Genomic DNA, 27,793 nt, shown 5'->3' on the forward strand with positions numbered 1-27,793 from the left:
GAATGAAAATGGAATAATCTAAAAGGGAAACATCAATAAAAAAAAGAAAAACGGAATAAAGTTGCGGGCACTTAAGAACGTTAGCCCCCTTTTGCTTGCCCTCAAAGTAGAGAGAGAGAGGGAGAGCGGGGGAGATGCTGGCTGGCAGCCAGCCAATAAATTAGAAGATAAGAAATATTATTCTACTGGCACAGAGCGGGCCTGTGGCTATTTAAAACAGGGAGCTTTATTGATAATTGAATTACTTGGAAGGAAAAAAAGACAAGACGAGAATAGAAGGCTTTGCAGGCAGATCAATAGGGAGATACTGTAGTGGATAACACTGCAGTGGCACGCGACACAGTCAGGAGGATGTATAGTCTGTGTGTGTGTGTGTGTGTGTGTGTGTGTGTGTGTGTGTGTGTGCGTGCGTGTGCATGTGCAGGAATGTTTGAAAATGCACTCTTCTGCGTGGACATGCATAACCCCCAATGCATGTGTATGTGAGTGATTGAGTGTGTTGTGTTGTAGTTGCACAATAGTCTCTTACTGCAAACATACGCACGCACGCACGCACGCACGCACGCACTTCATTGCATCATTTCTCCAAGATGTCGAATTCAAAACTCACAATACACTGATAAGCCTCGACGGCGTCAATTCAGTTTCATGTGATGGTGACGTCAATATCGAATGCTTATTTCTTGTCTTCTAGGTTGTGTGGTGAAGGAAAATGTCCTCAGACAGAATGGCCACTCCACAGAGCAGCTCCAGACAAAGCAGTTCCATCTCATCTTCTTCAATGAGGCAAGTAGTAGTAACGTATATAAAATCTGTATTCATGGACAAGGAGCATTTAAAAAGACACAAGTTGGCATGAGTTACAACACTGACAACTCACAGGGTTATCATTATCTCAGCCAGTGACTCCTTTGTTTGGAGAAATGATTGCTTTTCCCAGTGAGTCAGCAACTTGTCAGACAAAAATGATACAATTTGAAGTGACAATACAACAGCTTTAACATCCACTACAGAATACACCTTTCATGCATTACCGATGCGATGCGAGAGTGCAGTCTAGCCAACACCAACTCGGGACTCCTGAATCGTTGCCCTCCACACTCTCCTATCGAACATCAGGGTCTTGAGCTCTCCAGTGTTGTTAGCTAAGCTGTCGCGCCGCAGTGCATCTACGTATGTGGTGCGCTTCTTGCCTTTCCTGGCTTTGCCCTGGGTTGGTGCCCAGAGTGTCAGTTTGCTTGCCTCTAGTTCCGGGTGCCTGACGCAGTGCCTTGCCAGCCTGCCTTGCCATGTCCCCGTAGAGGACCACATTTCTGATGTGGTCCGTCCTCATGTATTACCAATAACCCCCCCCCCACAGACCAATGCTATATATTACAATTTAGGCAGTTAGCAGACACTCAGAGTGTCCTACAGGTCAAGAGGGTCAGAGGACAGGTGGTTTGTCTGGTGGATGACAATTTTCAGAACTGTAATTAGTGGTAAGCTGGGAGAAAGAGCTTGATGTCATCAAATGTCTTTCTTTTTTAGTAGTTGGCAAAAGCTTCAGCAGAGATGGATGCTATAGTGCTTTGTTTGAACAGGTGCCTCAACTTCCCACAGTTGAGTGCAAAAAAGAGGATAGAAGAGGGGTCAAGAGACCTGCAGGTCCTGTCAAGTGATGACAGAATGAGGTGGGATGGGTGTAGGTGGGAGAGCGGAGAGATGGAGAATGTCACAAAGTGGTGGTCAGAGACATGAGGGGGAGTAACTGAGAGGTTAGAGGTGCAGGCTCTATGAACATCAGGTCCAACACTTGAGTGAGTAGGAGGGGTTGGAGATGGTCAAAGAGGTCGAATGAGGACAGAAGAGAAGTAACATGAAGATACGTGTCTGCAGGGAGGTTGAAGTCCTGGTAGAATGAGAGGAGGGCCCTTTTCAGGAAAGGAGCTGATAAGAGTATCTTTCACCAAGGAATTCACCAAGTGTACCTGGAGGACCATAAAGCGCAATGATGGAAAGAGGGACAGGGTGTGTAATTGAGATTGCATGAAATTCAAAATGTTGAAAGTGAAAGAGGAGGCAGATGAGGAACATCTCCACTTGGGAGACGTAAGAACTTGTACTTTACCACTAGCATGGCATGGCCAGACTAATATCACTGCGTAGAAGTCTGGAATCTCTGTGTGCCTCTGGTGATAAACCCACCCCATACTGTATTTGCAAACTGGTTCCTGATTGGTTCCCCACAACTTCGGGGGCTGCGAAATCCAATCACAACCAAGCAGGGCCAGACTAATCTGCTGAGGGCAAATTCTTTTTTTGCACTGGCAGATTCGTCTGGTTTCCAGGCTACTGTACCACCACCTCGGCTGAAAACGTGGGGTATCAGTGATCTCAATGATCTCCAGGGAGCACGGTCAGGTACAGAGATGAATTATGTTTTATTGCCTGGTATGTTTGCACATATAAGGAGCTTGTTTCGGTGAGGTTGGTGCATTACACAGAAGTGACACTATAGAAACATTTCATTTAAATACAACTTTACTCATATGAGTAAAGTTATTGCAAATACAAATACAAGTGATAATATAACATGTATTTGCTGATAGCAGTGCTATCCTCATGGTGGCTAGCAATAAAAGCTGACAAAAACGTTTGAGCTTCTTTTTGTGCTCACTACAAACTGCAAGCCCCCTACTGTGGATCTGTCCTAGAGTAGACAAGCAAATATAAAAACTAATAGCCCACAAATAGGCTACACAAGCTGTCTGCAGTGACAATAAACACAAGGAAGCGGACTCACAGCACACACACTGATACAAACACACACACGCACGCACGCACGCACGCACGCACAGACACACACACACACACACACACACACACACACACACACACACACACACACACACACACACACACACACACACACACACACACACACACACACACACACACACACACACACACACACACACACACAGACTCACATATAGACTAAACACCTGTGTCTGGACAGTATATTTGCTTTAGAAGGGAGCTCAGTTGATGCTATTTTTTTCTGAGTGCTTTACTTTCATCATGCTGTCCACAGCAGTGATCTTCTCCAACTGCCTCAGTAAAGAAAATACCTGCTGTTATTTTTAGCTTTTTCAAGGGCCCTCAAGATTAATCTCAGCTGTTTGAAGCCAAATAGTAACTGGCCTTGAAGAATTCTTGCAGACACAAACGATAAAAGTGCGCTCCTTGGAGCGCAGATCTCCGCCAGGCCAGGTTGCCTACCCAGGGCTGTGTGAGTCGTGGGGTGCAGCTGTCGGGACACAAAACTGCTGGGGGAAATACCCTGGGGTGCACTCTAGAGAGGTCCCTCAACATGTGATTCCAGTTTGGGTATGATTGGATGTTGCTTTCATGATATATGGTGTGTTTTGTGGTAGGCCCTGCATGCCCACAAATTTGTGAACGCAATTGCAGGTAAACAGTATGGAGTATCAAAACCCTGTTGGACTGTCATTGTTACATAACTCACAAGACCATTTGTGCTTATTTTGGTGGGGTGGGGGGCAACATGTTTCGGCAACAAACAGTGACAACATAGGTGTCACAGAAACTGTAGGAGTAGTAGCAAAAAGTGTGTTGGGAAGACAACCCAAAATGGCAGAAACTCTAGGAAATGTTTTATTGTATGACGTACAGTTAGAGTTATACTGTAGGCTGAAATATGAAGCAGCCTGTTATAGCACCACCATGAGGCCGATTTGAAAAAGTTTGGGTCGAGGTCCTTTCTCGGGCAATTGGGAGTGTGCATGCAAGCAATATTTCATGCCGATCGGTCCACAGGTGTCTGAGATTAGCTGCTGACAGACTATCGGACTCGCTGGATTGAAAATACAATCCCTGGAGATAATAAAAAGTAGTGGAATTGCTAGCATGTGATAGTAGTTGCATTTATATCAAGGGAATTATTATTATCAAGGACTCAAAATGAAGGAAAATTAGGAATTACATTTCTTGTTTTCACTCGCAAAGTCATTAGATCTATCTTAATCCAGAGGTGCTGATGATGGGTATGGAATTTCTATGGGAAATCTCTTGGTAAATTGAAGCTGTAAGAGGTCTGACCTTTAAATACACAGTGTCATGAGGTAACCTTTCTGGCCACCCTTGCGGAATGTTATGGCATCCAGACCAGGCTTATGTCAAACAGATACATGCACACATGTAAAACAGAATGAACGCTAAAAAGACACACAAATAGATTTAAACTATTAAACAACACATACACACACTCATACACAAACAAGAACAGAGATCAGCGCTCACACGCACGCTTGCACACATTCTCTCTCTCTCTCTCTCTCTCTTTTTTTTCTCACTTTCAGTCTCACTCACTCTCTCATCACCCTTACACACATGCCAAACCACTGATGATAATATTCATGCTAGCAGAAAATAGAAAATGGGGCCCAGAAGCATGTGGTACTTTGGCCCGTCTCCTTGTGATAATGCCCTGTAATGGTGACAATGTGTGGCAGACACTGTGACAGGTAGTCCTTACAGTAGGGAATAAGATGTACAGTGTTAACACAGTAGTATTTTTTATTATTATTATTATTATTATTATAGATAGCCTATATAGGTCATAAAGGAAACAGGTGCTGGTTCTCTAAATCTGTGAGGGAGAAAGACCTTGTATCATCACAATTTGTGTGGGATCATAGCAGGAATATTTGAGCACTTGTCAAATTATTGTATTAAAGGTTTGAATGAGTTTGTATTACATGTTTGAATATTGTTCTGCATTATGTTTAATTTGTTTGACAGGAGTGGTAGAGGAAACGTTTTTAAGGCATATAAGGCATATCATTTCACAACGGTTCTGTTGTGATATACTCATCATCTTCACACGCGCGCACGCACGCACGCACGCACGCAGGCTAACTCCTTTTGACCCCCCACACTCTCTCTCTCTCTCTCTCTCCCCCCCCCCACACACACACACACACACGTGCACAAAATGCAACATATGACTATTTGCTCTGCATCTGGTTCACATGCAGCCTTTGAATGGCCTCTTCAAAGTGCTGTGAAAAGCTGTAAGATGAGTTGGTAAAACAGATGGCCTGCATGCTAGCGGACAGTGGACAAACATGCACTGAGTGTGTATGTTATAGTACAGCAGCAATAACAGTGACACAGTACATCTAAACTTTGTCTCAGTGTTTTTATGTTACCGCCGGCCCGCCCTCCCATTAGCCAATTTTAATATAGGATTCATGTGTGTGTGTGTGTGTGTGTGTGTGTGTGTGTGTGTGTGTGTGTGTGTGTGTGTGTGTGTGTGTGTGTGTGTGTGTGTGTGTGTGTGTGTGTGTGTGTGCGTGCGTGGTTTTTGTGTGTGTGTGTGTGTGCGTGTGTGTGTTCCTGAGCTAGGCCCAAATATGGCCTGTCAGGAAAGTGGTCTAAAGTATCATTCATAGTCGGACGTAAGGATACGTAACGAGCGCCAGCGCTCCTTGCGTTGTCGTTTTTTACTCCCCCTCCGTCACTTAAGGCTCCAGTTGTTCCGTCCGTCGGGCTGACGTTCACCGTCAGCCCGACGGACGTTCTCTACGTTTTGCCTGTTGTACCACTGGGCTACAATGCTAGTTTCATAACATTGCAGCGTGACACAACCGGTTGCCAGATTTTGTGAGAGAAATAAGTAACCAGGTCTATGAAAACAAGCCCAAAAGAATCGACTAGGCCACACATGAACAGTGGTGGAAAAAGTACTCAAATGTTTTACTTAAGTAAAAGTATCACTACTCCAATGCAGAAGTACTCTGTTACAAGTAAAAAAAAATGGAGTTGGAATGAAAAATGTACTTGAGTAAAAGTACAAAAGTATTGGTATCAGAATGTACTTAAAGTACCAAAAGTGAAAGTACAAAAATGTTTGAAAATAGCCTATGTATAAAATTGGGCTAAAGTGGTTAATGTATGTTTCATAATATCATCATTTATATCTGAAAAGTAACTAGTAACTAAAGTTTTCAAATAATTGTAGTGGAGTAAAAGTACAATATTTGCCTCTGAGATGTAGTGGAGTAAAAGTAAAAGTATTGGAAATTGGAAATACTCAAGTAAAGTACAATTACCTCAAAATTTTACTTAAGTACAGTACTTAAGTAAATGTACTTAGTTACTTTACACCACTGCATATGAAAATAGCAGATCTACAATATATATTTGAGAATCACTGGTTTAAATAATAATTGGCCCAAATAAGCAAGTACACTTTAGAAACAAGACCAAATAAAACCGCAACCACCAATAAAAAATTGCTTGTTTGTTTACAAGCAACTATACAGAAGAATAAGCCCAAAGTCGCTTATAATAAGCAGACATGGCAACATTGGGTACGCGCAATCTCTCACGTGAGCTAACCATGTATGTGTCCGTAAAGAACGGACGGAATGCCTCACCCCCATGACGCACGTTAAGACACATCTAGGGACTATGAACGGGCCTTAATTGGGGATTAAATTAACGTCCCCAAATTGAATTCTACCAAATAATTATCATAGGCCATCATATACCCTAATCCTAACCCTAACCCTAGCTCAACTTAACCAGGACTTTCAAATAGATTTTTTTTCTCTGTTTGTCTCTCGGTCTTTGGCTCTGGCTTACTGTCTTGGTCTTGTTTACACAAGCTAAAGCCCACAAAAGCAACTTGCACAAATAAACATGGACGCAAGGACTGACACATACAGTAAATACACACACACGCGCACACACAACAGACTTTGGTGAATTGACCTTGACTTTACATTCACTATCTCCTTACCGTAAATCTACAGTAACGCATTGGACATGCACGCCTTCTTGGGTTCTGGGTGAAGTTGGGCTCAGTCTCTTGGTTTCCGGGTCATACTGGAAGGTTTAGGTCTAGGGTTAACCGTAACTCAACTTAAGAAGGAATTTCAAATAGATTCTTTGCTACATGTTTGTGCCACCTCCAGTTGCGTGACGGAGGGTAATAGCAGTGTAATTACACCTGGAACAGAAGCACAGAGTGAGAGAAGTGCAATATTAGTCTGTGTGTGTATATAACTTTTACAAAAAATCTAATTTAAAAAAAAGTTGATGGCAAAAGCATATTCTTACACCTATGTTATCAATATTTTTTTTATGCTTTTAACTAAAACATTTAAAACATGTTTGAATTTGTGAATTCTTGTCTTAGACAAGGGTGTTTTCTGGCAGAGTGCAAGTTTGTAAAAAAAAAAGGAAACCAGACCAAAACATTGTATAAATCTTATGTAATTCATATATATAAATCCTTTAAGAATATATTTTTACCAAACTTTTTTTTTTAAATGAGTGTGTTAATAAATAATAATTTGAAATGTTTTGATAGGACATGATTTGTCCCAATTCTCAAGAATGGGTATATATAAGAAAAAGCAGCTGTACAAGACTTAACAAGAGACAGAGGCAGACAGAGAGAGAATACACAAAGAAAGGAAAGAAGCTTGGGTGAATGTAGTCCTGGCTGAACATTGGGTACGATCAGTGTGTTCCTTCTGAAAGCCAAGCAGCGGACTGAGCCATCTGGAAGTCAGATGTCTGACCCTGTACTTACCCATGATCCCATCCACCATCCCAGACATGAGGCCCTGCTATCCCCTTACCCATCGCTACCTCAAGAGAACTCCTGCAAATCACGCCGTGGCTCGCACACTTAAAAGGGGCCTAGAGCTACCCATAACCACATGCTTTTCACATTTCACCTCATGCTCATCCCTCACCTCTCTACACAGGGAGGTTCATTTTTTATTTGGTGATATACTCTTCCTTTGACCCCTGAGGGGTAGATTTGTGTTGTTTGTCTTTCCTCTTGCTACATGGAGGTCAATGAGACGGTCTTTCACATCACTTTGTTTATTGAAAACCATACATTTTAATCCCGGTCTGATTTTACTGTGATTGTAGTTTTAATACTGCATTGTAACAGTTTGTTGCTTTGATTTGAAAATTGCTACACAAACAAAGTCTGAAGTCTTATTATAAAGCAGAGCTGGTGGGGGACTTCGTATTTTCGAGGATATTTCTGCAGGTCATATACTTCAGATCCCAAGGGGAATTGAACCTGAAACCCGCCAGATGCAGGAATATCTCTCTGAGCGTCCCTGCAGTTCACCAAATCAAAGGTCTTCAAATGAAATGAACTGCTTCACATTTGAAGTTGAAATCTCTGAATATTTGGGGGTTCTGTGTGAAAATGATACATTAGCATACAATTTGACATGTGACTTTTTGTAGTTAATTGTTTTGAGGAACAAGAGTCCCCTTGTTCCCTACTGTAGTCCGTTCCAAAGCCACAGCCTCCCCAATCCTCAAAGTCTTGCAGCTCATTCAACCCACATTTCCATTCGGCCCATGTTCAGCCACTTATACTGTGGTTCTGTTGTGGTGATGGAGAGAGATTTCCAGTCACTCCTATGTGGCAGCAAGCATTACACACAGCAATGCTCATGAAAAACAGACATTGTGGGATAACAGAAAAACACTCCATGGGCTTGTTGAATCTAATGCTAAATGATGTTCTTATCAGAGATCTGTGTGGGAAGAATATCCAGAATATTCTGTGTCTAGGTGTCAGGGTCACGTTGGAGTAAGATGAACAGAAATGTGTTGTATCCACCTACAAACAAGCTCACATTGAATACACTATGGACAGATAATTCAATAGAGTTGATAGTGGATAAGCTATTAAAAAGAGGGTTGGTTTGGGGGTAACTCCCTGCGACATACTAGCATCATGTCCAGGGGGGGTACTTGTACTTCATGGCTAGGGGATGTACTTGTACTCACGCTACAGAAACAGGATAGTGGCTCCTATAGGGCCACAATGGAAACAAGGACTTTTTTGTGTTATCCTTTTAGCCCAAATGTATTTAACTGTCCGTGCTGTTTGCATTTCTGTCTAATAGAAAAGTATTCAATCAATCAATCAATCAATCAATCAATCAATCAATCAATCAATCAATCCTGCCCTATGGGCCACATCATGGCTCAGGAACCATTGGTTCCCATGGCTACTTTATGTGCATTTAAAAATGTTTTCCTCCCTTTTTGAATTAAACTCCATCCCGTGTTGAATTATATTAAGTTAATGATAAACATATGAACATGCAGAACCAATTACGCACCATGGGACATTTCAGGTTTTTATCACTCTCAAATATGTCGACAATTATTTAAAGGCCCTGAACACTCTCATAAAGGTGTTTTCATTTATTGCTGATTACACCTCTAGTCAGGTTGAAGCTGGGTCAAGCTGCTGCCAATTTCATCATGTCACAAACTGCAACAAAACTAACAGTGTGAGGGAGCTCTCAATCAAATGTGTGTGCATGCCCACAAAGCTGGTGTAATCAGCCAGAGTAACTGAAAACACCTGTATGAGTGTGGAGGACAATCTGTCTTCCTTTATTCACCTGTTCTTTGTCGTTTTGTCGTGAGACACTCCCTATGGGAAACAGCGCCATCTGGCGATGCAACAGAGCTACACAATACGCTCCCGGGGCCCATTTATTGGGCTAGAGGGTATGTCACGCGACCGGCCATCCCCTCCCCTCAGCGGGAGGGCATAAGAGGCCCCGGTCGTGACGTCAACTTCCTCTTCAGTTCCTCTGTTCGCAGATGATAACATGGCTACACGCTTGTTAAAAACTGAAATCTACATTTATTCGATGATTACTCCACTCTTCAGGACCCAAAGCGAGAAACCAGCTTTAGCCCAAAGCGGAGACTAGGTTAAGTTACCCACGGGTTTTCTCGCTCGACTAAACTCCAGAAAACTAACTTTATTCTACCTCGTGGTGAGCCGGTGTTAGCCCTTAGCTGCTTCTTAGCCTAGCCGCTAGCTTTACTAGCTTAGCTGTTCGGCTACCTCCACAGCGCTAACCCCCCTTTCCCGCTGAGCTAACGGCCGATTAGAGCTGTTAGCCTGGCTTTTTGTGAGCCGACGTTAGCTTTTAGCTGTCCTTAGCCTAGCCGCTAGCTTACTAGCTTAGCTGTTTGGCTACTTCCACAGCGCTAACCCCCTATCCGCTGAGCTAACTCCCCGAATAGAACTGTTAGCCTAGCTTTTTGTCGCTCTTTTCCACGACACTCGAATTGTGTTGTCTCGGTGCCGCGCACGCCTTCTACGCGCTCTCCGGCCCCGAGTCTGTCTGTGAAGCATTCGCCCGGGTCTCTGTGAGGCTGCTTTGTCACAGATATGGCCTGGCTACGGCCTGTGCCGGTAGTTAAGGGGACACCGACGGCTCTCGCTCGGTTCCCCCGAAACCCTCCCACATCCACGGCGCTAAACTCCCCGAATAGGGCTGTTAGCCTAACCTTTGGTGAGCAGGCGTTAGCCTTTAGCTGCTTCTTAGCCTAGCCGCTAGCTGCTATTAGCTTGGCCGTTAGACTACATCCGCGGCGCTAACTCTCCTAATGGAGCGGTTAGCTTAACCTTAACCTGCTTAGCTGTTTCGGCTACAGCCACAGCTGTTTTCTTTCTCCACGCGATGGCTCGCTACGACCAGGCCAGGGCCTGTACGGGGAACGCCGAAGGTGCTAGCGGTGCTCGCCCAGCACCACCGCGACACTCCCGCCTCCCTACCCAACTCCAGCTGCCACAAGCGGTGGCCCGCGGTAAACTAGCCCGACCCCCTTCGTGAGCGGAGTACGCGACGCTGACCACCCTGTTCCTCCCAGTGTCTACAGAGCAGAAGCAGGGTAGATTTTTGCACATTCTGTGAGGTCAGTACAATGTATAAATGCCTGTTTTTTTGTGCCAATAAAAATTGTTACAAAGAACCAAACCTTGCATTATTCAAACCTTGTCGACTTGAGTCCACAATGCTAGGAGAGGCCTCGGTGCTCGTCCTCCTAACACTATTGGATACAACATATTATGCATTCAGCGTCAGTATATTATGGTACATAATGCCTATCATTGTGCTAATATGTCTGTCACACTGGTCACATCTTGCATTTTTCGAATCCTGTTGGAATACGTTTGGGATACGATATAATGCTTTTCAGTGTCAATATATTGTTTATATTGCCTGTCTTTGTGCCATTGGTTGTTCTTTCACCACACCCTGCATGATCAAACACTATCTGAATTAAGCCCATAGTGATTGGACGGAGCCGGTTTGTCGGCTCCCCAAACACTGAAGGGATACTAAGTATAATGCGTTCCTCCATTATTTTTATAATGTTCGCCTTTATGCCAATGTGTTTGCTACACTGAATTGAATAACTCCAGTGCAGATGGGAAAACCAGTCTCCCCCCCCCCCCCTCTTCGGTTGGGAAGGAGACAGGGACCCCTTGTATTTCTCGAGGACAGAGTCATGGACCCCTCCACAGCCAAACAGAGGAGCATGTCGCACTTTCTGTAAGATCTGTGAAGAAATACCCCGTGATTGTGGCTTTACATGCGTTGAAAAGTACCTTGTCTTTTTCCAAACTCCGCCTGTGTGCCAGGGAGAACGAGGACCGGTCTCTTGCCGACCCCCCGTTCTCTGATGGTCTGCCTTTGGGCCCACAGTATCCGAAAAACCCCTCCTCGGTTTTTCAGATACGTGTGGGACTGGGACAAGCAATCTGACTGCTTTAATGCCTGTACACCAGAGAGAAAGAGGACCGGTCTCTTGCCGGCCCCCCTTTCTCGACGGTCCCACAATGAGCCCACAGTATCCGAAAAAACCCTTTCTAGGTTTTTCGGATACGTGTGTGACGAGCATATTGAATCCACATATGTACCAGAGACAACGGGGACCACCCACATGGCGCCCCCCCATGAGCCCACAGTATTTGGTAAAGCCGTTTCTCGTTTTTTCCAAATACATGTGGGAGAAACATATTGAGTGCATTCAATCCTCTAAGAAGATCAGCTCTGAAACCAGTACCACCTCTGTCCACGAGAGGGCGCCCCTGCTCCTCGGGACAGGCCACGCTCGTTTCACCAGCCGATCCTAAGATGGCCGAACGGAAGGTAGGCATGCTAACCACTTCCGTTTCTGACCGGACACGGACGTCGAGCGTCCCCCACCGGATGTTGACGCCGGGGAGGTACCCACGTGACCTCCCCGTATCCAACTACTTCCGTTTCCGACCGGAGACGGACGAGGGGCTTCTCCGACCGGATCTCAACATTGGGGAGGCACCGCGTGCGGGATCACGTGACTTTCCCGAATCCATCTGTCAGTCAGGTAACACCCGTACTGCCTCTAGCGAGCGTCACACGCTCGGCTACGCCAGGGCTTGCGAGCTCGTCACTAGTCGCCATGACAACGGACAGACAGCGGGTGGAACGAGCAGCTGTTTTAACTCGCTCCAACCCCCTAGCTCGCTGTCTAGCGCAATGGAAAGCTTGCGACCCGTCTCTTTGGGTGCTATGCACCATACAGAAGGGTTACAAGCTACAGTTTTGCATGAAACCCCCGATGTCAGACAAAGTGATTTTCTCCAGCGCGACAGGCGCTGCGGCGATCACGTTAAGAGAGGAGGTTCTCTCTCTCCTAAACAAAGGCGCCATAAGAGAGTTGTCCCCAGATCAGAAACGCCTGGGTTTTTACTCAAAATATTTTCTGGTCAAGAAAAAGGGGGGGGGGGGGTGTACGTCCCATATTGGACCTGAGAGGTCTAAACAGATTTCTAACGAAATTCAAGTTTCGCATGCTGACGAACGAGACGCTTTTACGCACGGTGCGTCAGGGCGACTGGTGGACCAGTATAGACTTGAAGGATGCGGATTTTCACATTCCCATCTACCCACCACACAGAAAATTTCTGTGCTTCAGGTTCGAGGGGCGAGTGTACGAGTACACGGTTCTCCCGTTCGGGATGTCCCTGAGCCCCCGTGTTTTCGTGAAGTGCACCCAGGCGGCTATGGCCCCCTGAGGAGACAGGGAATACACTTGTCGACGTACATCGACGGTTGGCTACTGACAGGGGGCTCCAGCCTCTTCTTGCTTTTTGCCCCCAATCAGGCTACTGTTGTTTTCACCTATCGGCTACCTAGCCTCGCTCGACAACACTGTGTTGCTTAATGCAGCAGGTACGTCACTCACTGAATAATACATATGATTACATTAATAATCACATGTTGAATACAGTATTTCAACTAGCACTGAGCTGAGTGACTATGTGCGCGCACGTGCGCGCGCGTGACGTCATAAAATACAGTACCCTTAGTTCAAAAATCCACAGCTCACCACTGTACGTCAGTGTTACACTGGTTTTTGTACTGGTCAGGCTCAGTACAGCAGTAACACACTGTGATTGTACCGGTCAGCTCCCCTGGACAACAACGTGGTTTTCCACGTACCTTTACATGCCTCCTATGTCAGACACAAGATGTTCCTCCCATGCGGAGAGGGAATGCAGCCATGTCTCTGAGAGAGAGGGACTCTCTCTACTGAGCAAGGGCGTCTTCAGAAAACCGTCTACGAATTGGAACCTAGAGGTTACTTAAGTAACCCCGGTTTTCTCCAGTTTTTGGTGCAACTGGTTTTCGTGTGTTTTCTGGCCAAAGAAGGAGGGGGGAGGCTATGTGACCCTCTCTGGATGAAGGGGTCTCATCAAGTCTCTTACGAAATTCAGTTTTCGTATGCTGATGACCGTGGCGCTCCTGCGCACGTTCGGTCAGGGGGACAGGTGAACCAACGTAGCCCTGAGGGGCGATTACTGTCGGTTTTTCACTGTCGGTTTCTAGAAAGAGCGTCTTGGTTCCGTCCCAGCAGACCTCCCTTATGGGGTTCTCACTGGACTCGACCACGCTCGCAGCACGTCTGTCTCAGGAGTGGATAGACGGCTTCCTGTCCTGTGTGAGGCCTTTCCGCGTAGGGAAGACAGTCACTTACAGGCTGTGAGTGCAGGTGGCGGGTCTCAGGACTTCGGCCATGCACCTGACCTGCCTAAGTAGGCTATTTTGGGACCTTTCAGAGGTGGATGCGGGCTCTCAGGATCCCGCCTACTGTGGACCCTCGACAAGGTCTGGTGTCTCCACTTGCATGGATTCACTTTGAGGTGTGCGTCAGCGGTTGTCATGTCCTGGTCGGGACGGGCAACACTACAACCGTGAGCTCCGTCAACAGGCAGGGAGGCTTAGGCTCCTGTGTGTTGGACGGCCTGGCCCGTAAGCTGGCGGTGTGGTGCGACCCGCGCCTACTGTCAGGCTGTGCGGTCCACGTCCCAGGTCCCCAGAACGGCGGAGCGGATCTGCTGTCCGGGGGCAGACCTTGGTACTCGGATTGGTCACTTAACCGAGAATAGCGAACCTGTTTTGGACCAGGTTTGATCGACCACAGGTCGATTTGTTTGCCTCAACAGAGAACGCGAAGTGCTCTCGCTTTTTCTCGGTGAAGGCAGCGGACTTTTCGTTGGGGCTGGACGCAATGGCTCACAGGTGGCCGAGGGAACTGCTATATGCATTCCCGCCGCTGGAGCTGATCCGCCCAACGTTGGAGAGAGTCAGGCTCCAGGGCCTGACCGTACTGCTGGTTGCTCCGGGTTGGGGCGTGTGGAGGTCGGAGATAACTCCTCTGCTCTACGCCGAGCCCTGGTCCCTCCCTCCGATAACGGACCTGCTGACGCAGGTGGGGACCGAGATCAACCACCCCAGCCCCCGGGACCTAGACCTGTGGGTCTGGCCCGTGAGAGGGCCAATCTAGATGCTTGTGGCCTGCCCCCTGATGTGATAGCTACTATTCAGGGGGCTAGGGCCGGATCCACTCAGGCTGCTTATGACATAAAATGGAATATTTTTGTGTCATGGTGCCAGGGACAGTCACCGGCGGTGGTGGCTTTTCGGGCGCCAGTTCGTAGCATTCTGATTTTCCTGCAGAGCAGGTTGAATCAGGGCTTGACCTTCTCGACGGTAAAGGTGTACTTGGATGCCATCTCCGTCTGCCACGAAGGTTTCGAAGGCGGGACGGTTGGCGATCGTCACCTGGTACGGCGGTTCTTGGGCGGGGCCAGACGGACCAGGCCGGGTAACAGGCCTCTGTTTCCGGCCTGGGATCTGGCGGTGGTGCTGAATGCACTCTGCCTTCCCCCCTCTTTTGAACCCCTCGAGACTGTGAGGCTCAAGGTGTTGAGTCTGAAAACAGTCTTTTTGGTGGCCCTGGCTACGGCCAAGAGGGTCAGTGACCTGCGTGCACTCTCGGTGATTTCGGAGTGCTTGAGGTGCTCTGGGGATAGCAGACGGGCTCTGCTGACACCAAGCTTGGCGTTCGTTACCAAGACCGGGGTGGTTGCACCGGCTCCGGTCGGATTGGTTGCGTTTCATCCACCTCCTTTCGCTTCGGCGGAGGATGAGCGGTCACATTGTCTCTGTCCAGTGAGGGCTTTGAGGCTCTACTGTCAGGTGACGGCGCCTGGTAGGTCGCAAACACGATTGTTTGCGACCTACGGCCGGGGTGACCAGCGGAAGGCGATGGCCAAGCCGACGCTTTCCGGGTGGATAGGTGAGGCCGTACGGCTCGCCTATACTAGTAGTGGGGCCCCAGTACCTGTTGGACTGAGGGCGCACTCGACTAGGGGATTGGCTGCTTCCTGGGCCCGCTCTAGAGAGGCTTCGGTCCAGGAGTTTTGCAAGGCTGCTAACTGGTCGTCTCCTTCGACCTTTGCAGCTTTCTACAGCCTGGACATGGCGGCTTCCTCGGTGGCGCACGCAGTCCTTGGCGTGGCAGCCTCATCTACTTGAGGTGCCTTTCTCCCCCTGATGTGATCCCGTGGGGCTAACAATCTGTTGGTCCTCGGGAGCAGGGGGGCCCTGTTCCCTTTTTAGGAAGTTAGTAGGTGACGTGCCTTGTCTTCCATTAGCTGAATGGGGAAGACTTCGGTCTGTCAGGGTTTCTTTTATCTCATCCCTTGTGCCGTGTCCAGGCCCGGTGGGCCTGGGCGTCCCTGAGGCAGGGGCCCGCCGTGTGCGGGTCCCTGAGCCAGTTGGGGACGTGCGGTTTTTCTGGGGATACAATGTTTTTAACGCTTCCGGGGGGTTTATAGATCCCATAGGGAGTGTCTCACGACAAAACGACAAAGAACTAGAGGTTACGTAGGTAACCCTGGTTCTTTTAGTTTAGGAGTGAGACACTCCCCAAACACCCCTTTGTTTCGCCACTGCGAACAGAGGACCTGTGTGGAAGAGGAAGTTGACGTCACGACCGGGGCCTCTTATGCCCTCCCGCTGAGGGGAGGGGATGGCCGGTCGCGTGACATACCCTCTAGCCCAATAAATGGGCCCCGGGAGCGTATTGTGTAGCTCTGTTGCATCGCCAGATGGCGCTGTTTCCCATAGGGAGTGTCTCACTCCTAAACTAAAAGAACCGGGGTTACCTACGTAACCTCTAGTTTCCTAGGCTTTGTTTTCCACTTCCTGTCGATTTCATTGGATATCATTGGTCATCTGACCAGTTTCATTGGATTTCATTGGATCAAATCGACAGGAAGTGGAAAACACACAGCCTAGGAAACAGGTGAATAGATGTCACAAGGCCCAGTTTGTCCCACTTTATCATGACATAATAAACCTCACTTGGTTGATCACTACACTGCAATTTTTCAATATTGATTGATTGATTGAATATTTTATTAGGCAAACATGTAAAACAGCACAGTTACATTTAAAATACTTTGTCTAAAAGGTCCGTTCATAAAAGTCCTTGTGGTCTTGTTTCCAACAAGGTCCTATATATTCAATTCATAGACATATATAGTGGCACCACAGTTCAAATATCAATACAAAAAAAACAAAACAGAAAAAGATAACATTTTTGACCATGTTTGTGGTGGGTGGTATTATTCATTAACAACTATAAACACATCCTCTCCTCTCAGCCATCCTATTTTTTTTAATCAACTATCGAAGGATTAATTTTGAACAAAACAGGTAGACGTTTCACTCCCTGTAATCATAGCCTTTCTCTGCGTTGTTTTTCATAATGTTTCATAATGAATCATTTGAGACCTGGTGTAGTACAATCCCTGCTGTGGCCACCCACTCGCGAAGAGAAAATGTGTCCCTACTCCCTCCTGCCCAATTATTTAACAGCATTACTACTGTGGTTATTTTGCAGACGTATATTATTACAAAACATATAACCAATTAGTAATAGACCCCTTAACAGACGACGTCACACTGGTTGCAAGCGTCATACTGCGCAAGCGTCAAACCCATTCTGTCAGGTCTTGCTAGAGCGCGCAGCACTAGCCAACACACAAGAGGGGGTTGGGGTGTGCTGAAACCAGCGCAAATAATTGGTCTATTATCTGCTATTTTCAGATGACTTTCAAATGACTTTGACAAATTTTGAAATCTTTTGAAAAAAGAAGAAGTTTGAAATGGCACATTCAGCATAATGAGTACTTTTACTTTTGGTAGCCTACTTAAGTATATTTTGATCCCAATACTTTGGTACTTTTACTTATAACAGAGTATTTTTATATTGTGGTATTGCTTCCTTTTTAACTGAGTACTTCTTCCACTACTGAAATGGCAGTTTGAGCACATATAAGCCCTGAGTAAAGAGCAGGAACCTAATCCCCTTTAAATGAGTGGAAGATGTTTGATTTCCCATGTGGGGGAGACAGGTTTGAACTCAAGTGGCGGCTTGATCGCATTGGGTTTCCCCAGTGGGTTCAAAGCTGGATAGGCTCTATGCACAGCAGCCATACTGGAAGGAAATTGGACCTCTTTCTTCGTACAGTATAGGTATCACCAATGATTCTAATGAAGGCTCTGTTCCATTCGAGTCAAACAGAGTCAGGGTGCTGATAATGTGCATGCTGACTCACTGGAAAGATACCAGGGACCCTCATGGTTCCTTGAGGGGGTTCCAGGAGGCCCCTTACGGGTGTGTAACTCTCAGAGTTATGGGTCCTTAAAATGTAAAAGTTTGAGAACATTAAATGTAACACGGTAGCCTGACCAGAGTAGCCTTGGCCAGCAAAATGTTCCTTTGGATTAGTGGTAGATGTTTGATACAAAGAAGAAGCACAGCGTTGCTATGAATGGAAATGTCCATTCTTTACTTTTCTCTTTCTATCAGTACTTTCTATCAATTTTAGTCAGCCACCATTTCAGGAAGAGCTTACCATTTTTAACTTTGCCCTCAAAATGCACTTATTCGTCACACATGTTCTATGGTGCCTCTGGAATCTTGGAAGGTGGGGGTTAAGGTTGTGCAATGACGTATTTTGGCCTTTAGAGTACCTGTATGGTACAGCAAGTACCTGTACCAGTATATACAGTAGCACATTTTGATTTAGATTTTATTATAGATTCCAATAAGCTGGTGTCATATAGCAACTAGCTGTGTAATATGACTTTGCTTATAGTATATGTTTTTGCTGTGATGTTTTGCTGTCAGTTGAGGTGATTCCCACTTGAAAGTACTGAACTGGGTATAACTTGATTATACATGAATAGGACTGCTTTCATTGAAGACTGTGGGACTGTGTGAGTGGCAGGCCATTTAAAACATGCAGCTGAAAAGCTGCATGTTTTAAATATTTGCAATTGAGATTGAAATTGTGCATGGAAACTATTGTTGTATTTTAGTTTTTACCATGTTATACAGTATGGAGTATGTCTGAATTATTGATATGTCTGTGGTGCGCCACTGACATACGTATATTGTATATATTCTGTGATTGCTCTGGAAAATACAGTTTCTGTCCAGTTGTATACACTAGCATAAATTCTTCTCCTTCCATTAAGTATGAGTCATCGAAGTCGTTCACTGTCAAATATTTCATGGATGGTAATTTGTAAGCCATGACATAATTGTTTCCCACATGTTTCTATACAGTACATTTTAGACAACTACTATCCAGACCAGTGACTGGCCCTATTATAACTAACCCCTAACCCTAACCCTATCCCTAACCCTGCCATGCACAGTCCCCAGTGAACACTTCTCACAAAGTTCACTGGCAATTTTATTTTATTTTATAGTTTGTAAACATGCCTAAAAACCTAAACCTTAAAGAAAGGTTAAATGGTTAACCCTAATTGGGAATCCCCCCCCCCTCTAGGAAAGGGGAAACAGTCAAAAAGAACTTATGGAAAAGATTTAGAATGTAGGTTAAAGACTTAGTTAAACAGAATGTGAAATTATAAGGACCTTAAAATTAAAGAGTAACAGGATCCCAAAAATACTTTCTTTCAAAGGTAAGATGGCGAGAGCAAAAATTCCTTGCTCTGCCTTTTTCTGAAAGGATGACCTTTCTAACAAGGCTTAGCACTGAAGTCCAACCCTAACCATTCCCTAACCTCACTAACCTAGCTAGTCGGACTATTGGGACGTCGGAATTATGAGCAGAGTAGCGACCCCGCTCAGGGACACTGCTGATGTGTGGAATCTGCGGATTGAACCAGGGACCTTCTTGGGGAGGGTTTCTCTAACCAAGCAGAGAGAGTACCAAATCTATTATATATAGTTAATATATTGCAAACAATACTATTTTTAAAGTTCAGGCATTAATCTTTTTGTTAAACCATGTTTGAAGGTCTGTGCGTGAGTGCTGCATGCTCCAAAACTTTCGTTGCTCGAAGTCCATGTTTTTTTTCCAACCTGCTTTCACATCTCTTCTATAATAAACCATTTGAAATTGAACATTAGCAAATGTAGGCTTCACAAAACAAATTGTAAATGTAGGCTACACAGCTGCACCACATTTTTATTAGTCAGGCCTGCTTCCAGCAATCAGACTCTGACAATGAACACAGTTTGAATTGCCCCTTAGTCCGGAAATGTCCTTACGAATCACAACTGCGTTGTTGCCAGCAGTTGGTTTAAAGGCTCCTGTGATTGCATTTTTTCTCATATAGCCTACAGTACGGCTATCTGGCTCTAGACATCAAGGTTAATTATATCACAAATAGAATCCCAGTGATCCAGTGAGCTGGCAATGCAATCATTTCTCTGAACCAGATACAGTACTATCCCTCTCTACATGACCGCTATCATGCACACATGCACCATGGTGTGTGTGCGTACGTGCGTGTGTGGGTGCTGTGCAAACAGAGACACATTTGTGTGCAGTATACTACTATAGTATGTGTATAATTATGTTTATGAGAGATAGAGACCCCCCCGCTCTCTCATTCTGTACATATATACACACTGTCTGGTCTCTGCTTCCTGCTTGTCTCTGTAGATCAGTGTTGCAAGCCTCCCAATTGGCTGTCTCACAGAGACACATTGATTGGTTGAGATCAATGGGTATTTATGGTACTGTATTGTTTTAGAAGAGTTCTGCTACACAATGCAATGCTGCTTTGCTGCTCTGCTGTTCCTAAAGCCTTCATATGGCATTATTACACAGTCAAATCCTCAGTGTTAATAACACACGTAACCGGTAGCCTTTTCTACGTTGCGTTGAATAGATAGGCTGTCTCAGGAATCTCTTTGGAGACAATCTCAGTTTATTATTTCTGACACAGAATAACATAAAACACGTCTCCAGGATAGTGTGATTTTAGTACAAAGGACTCCTCTCTCTTTCCAAGCAAGAATGGCAATAGCAATTACACAATACATATAAATAATAAAATGCCACACCTGATACAGAATAACATAAAACAACTCTCCAGGTTATTGTGACATTATTGCAATGGAGTCTCTACACAAAGTAAAACAAACACCTTATAAGTAATCCACTGTGTACTGGGCTGGCTGTACGCAATGCATCAATGCAGCGTGGTCCAAGTCTATTTTTTTTATATATATTTTAATCAAACATTTGCCATGGACATGGACAAGTCTTGCCAACAGAGGGCCAACAGAGAGAAGGAGCTCTGACTACTAATGCACTGTATCTTACACAGATACACACCTACCATGGAGAACAAAAAGTCAGGTAGAAGGATCAATTATTACACATTTTGTGTAATTATGTACTGTACTAACTGAACATAATGTATATCTGATCCTGTCTCTCACTCACTCACACACACACACACACACACACACACACACACACACACACACACACACACACACACACACACACACACACACACACACACACACACACACACACACACACACAGCATGTGAGGGAGGGAGAGAGAGAGAGAGAGAGAGAGAGAGAGAGAGAGAGAGAGAGAGAGAGAGAGAGAGAGAGAGAGAGAGAGAGAGAGAGAGAGAGAGAGAGAGAGAGAGAGAGAGAGAGAGAGAGAGAGAGAGAGAGAGAGAGAGAGAGAGAGAGAGAGTTTATCATACTATGCTGACAATTTCTCACATCGTCACACATTGACAAGCTCATCTCTATAGATCTCCTGACAGGGATAATAGAGCTGTTGTAGTCTGACCCTTCCATGGCCCTGCATGTAAATATTTGTTATGCTCTGTGAGCTGGAGATGACCTCTTCCCATCCTTGTTTAGACAACAAACCTATTATTATCATCTTTTTTTTCTCCCTCTGGTGAGGCATGGGGACATTTCATGGCTTTTCGATGTATATTTAGAAGGGCTCTTCTGACAGCTATGGGTATCTCTCCTGATTGTCTGAAAAAGTTATTTTCTGTTTATTTAAGAGCTGGTGAGACAGGGAGACCCCTGTTACTAAACACTCAATACTAGCAATGATTACTATAATAATATATAGACCTTTAACCTATAACAAAATTATTTTTGGTTTTAACCAAAAAATATCACTTACAGTTCCTTTAATGGTTTAGCCTATTGCTCTTGCATTTTCACTGCACACTGTACATGTTTTCATAATATTTAAAATCCAGATTTCAGGATTTGTACCAGCAATGCTATATAATAATGTTGATTGTTATTGTCCACCTAATATTTGTTAAATGTTGTCTTAAATTTTGTAACCCCACTTTTTACTGACCTTAACTACACATTGATTCTCTTTAGCAAACAGACACCCTCCATATTGTTTGACGACTTAATTGGAGCCACACCTTTCTAATATCTCAGCCTGTTTAACCATGCGACTAAAAGCTGAAACCCAATACGCGACCTGAGCAAAAAGAAATTCACTATAAAGGTTTTAGCGTCTGTGGGCCAATAAACAAATATGCACGTCTCAAAGGCACTCTGTGGTATCAGGCTAAAGGGAAGAGGTTTACCCATTCCAAACACATTCAATATGAGCTTTGTTTGGAGTCCTCGTGTGATGACAATGCCCCCCCTTCACTGAACAACTAACACTCGATGCCGACGCAATATTCCTAACAGAGTCTCCATTGACATAGCATTTCCATAAAAAACTCCAGACAATACCCTGCAGGCGGAGAGGAGTAGCTTCATTAGCACACCCACACTGCTTGTTTGCTCAGAGGCGGAGGAGGGAATCACGACTATCGACCCAGCCGTCCTCCACGAGGGTTTGTCTCATTGAGTGGAGAGCTGTGGAAACCCCCTTTAAGCTAATGTTCATTAGGGTCAATTGTAGCTAGGATTTAAGTGGCATGGTTGGTCTTTGAAATGTTTGGTTCATTTGACTCAGCGATAACACTGGCCCCGAGTTGATAGTGAAGGTTTGACTAACGAGCAATAGACAACTAGCCCGGGGATACTTGACCTCTCACCCACAACATTGATTTTAGGAACGCTGTGGTGTTTCAAAGGTATCTTTGACACTTTATAGTGTTGTGTAATTAAGGAGATTGTACTGCAGAGTAGTATTAGTAGTGAGATTTTGCATGGGTGTATAATGATTTTGTTTGTACCGGAGGAATATGTTACTGTATGTCTTCCTGCTTACCATTTTATCCACAGGGGGGGCAAGAGCTCACGAAAGAAAGACTCTCAGGACCTACAAATGTACTATTTATGAGGGAAGTTGAGTAAATGTCTCTCAGCTTTGTGCGGGGAATTGGATCCATCAAGCTAGACAAATTGAGAGCAAACTGGCCGATCAATACAAATCCTTTAAACATGTGTGACTCACCATGTTCCAACGCATAGCATTACAAAAGGCATACCCTATTTGATTTCAGACTCTGTCATGCGCTTGGTCCTGTGTTTGATATTATATACTGTACTTTGAAACTCTAAAATCTGTGCTATCCCCCAAACTAATCTGTGTGCATTTAACCACTTTCTTACAGGAATCCCTATTTTGGGCATGTCATTATAGACAACAAATCTTCGCGATGCGACACATGAGCATCATCCAATGAAGTACAAGGCTTAAGCGGTTAATGTGAATTGTTAAAGTCATTATCTCCATGATGTGTACACAATACTGTAGATGTTTATCTATGATGTGAATGACTTAAACCACAGCTTTTCCTCAAACCATTAGCACCAATGTCACATACAGTAGAGACAACTTTAAAGGTTAGGCTATTTTGATAGCTAAAGTTCTATATTATCTTCTATTTCCTCTCTTCATACTATAGTAATTGAGTTTCTGTTTACATTTATATATGTCAATATTCACAGCCTCTGTGGGTACTGACATCACTTGTGAGCACCAGTGTCATTAATACAACTTAGTGAACTTACTGTACATTCTCATTTAAAATGCTAGTTCTCAAGGGGGTCTCCGGGGGTCCCCCGCTAAATGATTGATAGTTAGGAACCAAATGGATCAATATGGGTGTGTAACTCTGAGACCACACACACATAGGGAAAACGGAACCAAATAAAATAGTTCAGAATGACAGATCTTTGGCTTTTTATTTTTCTCAAAATCTCCAGGAAACAGTCCAATGCAGCAGATGAAAGTGGAGACCTTTTAAATAAAAATTAGACTTTGAACAAAAATAGACAAAATGGGAAGCCTTAAAGTACAACAAACCATACAGCGACTGCACAAAAAGGCTGTCCATAAATAAGGGTCCTGGAAGCTCTTTCTCAAGGCTGTTAACTCTTTGCCTGCCCAAGTACAACTGATTAGATGCTCTTTGCAGCCTCCATTAAATAGGGAGTGGATCCTACCACAAGTACAGACTCCAATTAGCTATCAATTAGCTTTTTATAGACATTCCCCATTCCACAGGAATAATCTAAACTTTAAGTAAATGTTGTACAGCACAAATTAATCACATATTTAGGCACCAATATAATCAAAATACTTTAACAACAAGAACGCTTTTAAACACATATACACACACCCCTTCTCCTCTACAGTACTTGGCACGTTCCCCCCCTTCTTAACCAAATGGACTGGTCGTGCTCTGTTTCGGCAGTTCCAGGTCTCATTCAGAGGGATGCCAGTACTGCAGAGGAAAGACAGGTGACAAACATTTTCAGCTCGGTTCCAATAAACAGTGTTTACATTTAACGAATACAGGTAAAAATCATGTCACGCTACAAACAGTCACTTCCTTCTTAGCGTGTCTGTGTATAGGGCACGGGCTGCCCCGTGACAGACCCATTGGTTCCATTTGTACACTCAGAGTTAAATTAACTGAGGTCCCTATTTAGACACAACTCTTCTCTCTGTCGTGCCCTTCTTCTTTCGTGTATCACCCTCAAATGTCCAACTCAGTGTCGTGCAGCCACACCTATAGCTCGTCTCTGGTCCCACTTGGAAGAGGCCTGCCCTCGAAAGTGGTCTGTACAGGGGACAGGTGGTGATTATGTGTTCGGCAAGGGTTCGGTCTTGGAAATGAAGCCAATGCGGAAGTAATAAAAAACGCTGTAGTCCCCCCCCCCCCCTCAGCCTCCTCCTAATTTTAATTCAATGGGGACTTGACAGGACTTTACACTTGGTTGTATTACCTTACGAAACCTTTTCATATAGACATTGTTTTCAATCGCTGGTTTCAAGTCTTCTTTCTTAAAATTGATGATAACGCAGGGTATGCTTTCGGGGCTTGTGATTGAGTTGTACTAAATGAAGACCCACCCCTAGCTCCCTGCCCACTAACACTGGCTGCGGTTGTATTTGTTGCCATTTTTCGCTGAGCTATAGTGGCTTCAAAACAGGTCTGTAGAAACCAATGGGTGACGTCACGATCCCTTAGTCCACATATTCTTAAACAGTCCATGGTTCGGCAGTCTGCTCAGGCTCGCCACACTCCAAATGAAACCAATTGGAGACCACTGATTTAAAGCAAATCTAATTAAAAATGTCCTTCCTTTCCTTTCCACCCTGTGGCCCTCACAGCAGCCGGATGCAGTCCCTCCAGGTGGACTCGGTGCAGCGCTGGATGGAGGACCTCCGCCACATGACCGAGGTGGAGTGCATGTGTGTTCTCCAGGCCAAGCCCATCGGGGTGGAGGAGGACGCCCAGCAAGGGGAGTTGATCGTGGGCTCGTCTGTGCTCGGCGGCGGTGGCGGAGGGGACCACGTGGCCAGGAACAACCTCCAGACGCTGCTCCGCCGGGCGCTGGTGGTGAGCACGGAGCTGGGCAAGATGTTCCAGAGGCTGGAGAAGGGCCGCTGGCAGAGGGTCCACAGCACGGCTGTGCGCGCCAATTGCCATGTGCGCTCGCTGGTGCACGAGTACGGGGCGGCCCGCAACACACCGCCAGAGATGCAGAAGGTGTGTGTGTGTGATGCACCATTATCATTATCATTATCATTATTGTTGTTGTTATTATTATTAGCCATTTATTTATGGATATACAAAAACAATAATACAAAATAGAAATTAGAAATCTCTAAGTTAACATCAATGCTATAGATGTCAACTATAGTTTATAGATGTCAAGTCTATTTAGATTAATCAAAGTGCTTTGGCTTGTTTTGAGGACTCATTTCTAAACAAGGACTTTTTCTTTATGTCACTCTGCAGCATGAGAAATCTCTACTTGATAAGTGCATGGAGCTGACCAATATTACAGAGAGGTAAAAACACACACAAAAGAACATATGAAAGTATGGAACATATTAACCCATTTAGACCTGCTGACACCTACTGTATACGTTGTTATACCTTTGAATCCGGGAGCCACCTCTGTGTCTCATTAGTTGTTGCTATACATATAGCAACATCATGTTGTATACATTTCTTTAGTAAGAATTTGAACATTTTCAGAAATCTTAGGTTAGGTTTTAGAAGGCGTTTTTAGAATCGGCCTCAGGTCTAAATATGTTAATGTATTGAATATATAGCTTGTCAGTCCTGAACCACACACACCAAACCCAGTGGTGGAAAGTAACTAAGTACATGTACTCAAAACTGTACTTAAGTACAATTTTGAGGTATTTGTACTTTACTTGAGCATTTCCAATTTCCAATATTTTTACTTCTACTCCACTACATCTCAGAGGCAAATTCTTAGTCCACTACAATTATTTGAAAACTTAGTTACTAGTTACTTTGTAGATTTTGATACAGTTTTATATATACAAAAGCCGGTTCAGGAGCCACTATGACAAAAGGAGCTCATTCACATGTTCTTCTGCCATCTCCAGATGCCTTCATACAGAAGATGAGTACTTCCTCAAGTCCATGAGGGAGGCCATTCATGAGATCCTCACTGATGTCAGTGACTCCTTCAGCAACATGATTGACATGGCCTTGGCCAATGAGATCCAGGTATGAGGTGAACCAAAACCTCCCCTTCTTTTCACTTAGTTGTTTTCGGTAATTTTAACGTCTACTCAGGCTTTTGAGAGCACCCCAGATAGTTTTTAATTTGCTTCATTCAGTATTTAGATATTTGATATTCATTTTATCAGACACACCCCTTCCTATACAAACCCATTTAAAAAAAAACACTCACGCATTAGAAGGCCAATATCAGTCACCAGAACCAAGGACATGTATTTTTATTGAATCTAACATGGTTAAAATGGAGTTTGAAATTACAATGGGTTTGTATAGGAAGGGGGCGTGTCTGATAGAATGAATATCAAATATCTAAATACTGAATCGAGCAACTTAAAAACTGTCTGGGGTGCTCACAAAACCTGAGTAGACGTAAAAATGACCCCAAACATGTTTGAAAGTGAAATATCCCTTTAATAACTGCTTTTTCCCTCTCTTGCTCTCACCCCTCTGGTAGAACGTGCACCCTGCTTTTAATGCTATGTCCTTATATCATATTAGTGTGCCAGTGCTATCATTATTATTTTCTTTTTGTTTTCTTTAATGCCACATAGACAGATACACAAACACACAACACACACAGACATGCACACACATTTTTTTTATACACATACAATGCATAGGACACACATGCTGTATAACTCCAACTCTTTTTTTGTTGTTGCCCTAAACATTAAACATTTTCTCAGAACGATGTCCCCACACGATGTCCCCACACGGTTTGTTCATGGTTTTACTATCCTCAAGGACACACACACACACACACACACACACACACACACACACACACACACACACACACACACACACACACACACACACACACACACACACACACACACACACACACACGCCCACTTTGAACTATATGCCAAAATCGTTCCACTCCACATGGTTTTAAAAGTTACCACCCTCATCCAGTTATCAGAGGCAGGCTGAATGGAGAGGTAAACATGTGCTCACTATTATTTCCCCTCTAATGGACGATGACATCACTGTGTCACTGAGGAGTAAGGTACAATAAACTAGATAGAGCTGACATTCTACTCCAATTAATCCCTTTAGTAATAGCCCTGATAGTAATAGGACTGCAATACACAGGGAAGGTTTATGTTTGGTGTTTGGTGTTCATGCCAGGAAGATAATTTGTGTTGTCCATTTATTGTTTTGTGTTGTTATTAGATCTAAAGGACTTACTGAGCCATTACAATCACAATCAGGTTTATTGTCTCCGCCAGGCCGAAGGCGTGTTTTGCACCCCGTCCATCCGTCCATCTGTGTTATT

At 44.6% G+C, this 27,793-nt stretch overlaps 1 protein-coding gene across 5 annotated transcripts in view; it reads left to right on the forward strand.

Moving 5' to 3' along the window:
• Nucleotides 1-27,793, forward strand: part of insc (INSC spindle orientation adaptor protein) — an 83,946-nt gene that overhangs the window by 27,939 nt on the left and 28,214 nt on the right. For all 5 annotated transcript variants that reach the window (XM_084061041.1, XM_084061040.1, XM_084061042.1 and 2 more), the window contains 4 exons: nt 695-786; nt 25,119-25,497; nt 25,750-25,802; nt 26,373-26,496. In XM_084061041.1, coding sequence (XP_083917167.1) covers nt 713-786; nt 25,119-25,497; nt 25,750-25,802; nt 26,373-26,496 — 630 coding nt within the window. In that variant the 5' untranslated portion in view covers nt 695-712. The remainder of the gene's footprint in view (nt 1-694; nt 787-25,118; nt 25,498-25,749; nt 25,803-26,372; nt 26,497-27,793) is intronic.

The sequence above is a fragment of the Gymnoscopelus microlampas genome, assembly GCF_963454915.1.
Source record: "Gymnoscopelus microlampas genome assembly, chromosome: 6".
NCBI lineage: Eukaryota > Metazoa > Chordata > Actinopteri > Myctophiformes > Myctophidae > Gymnoscopelus > Gymnoscopelus microlampas.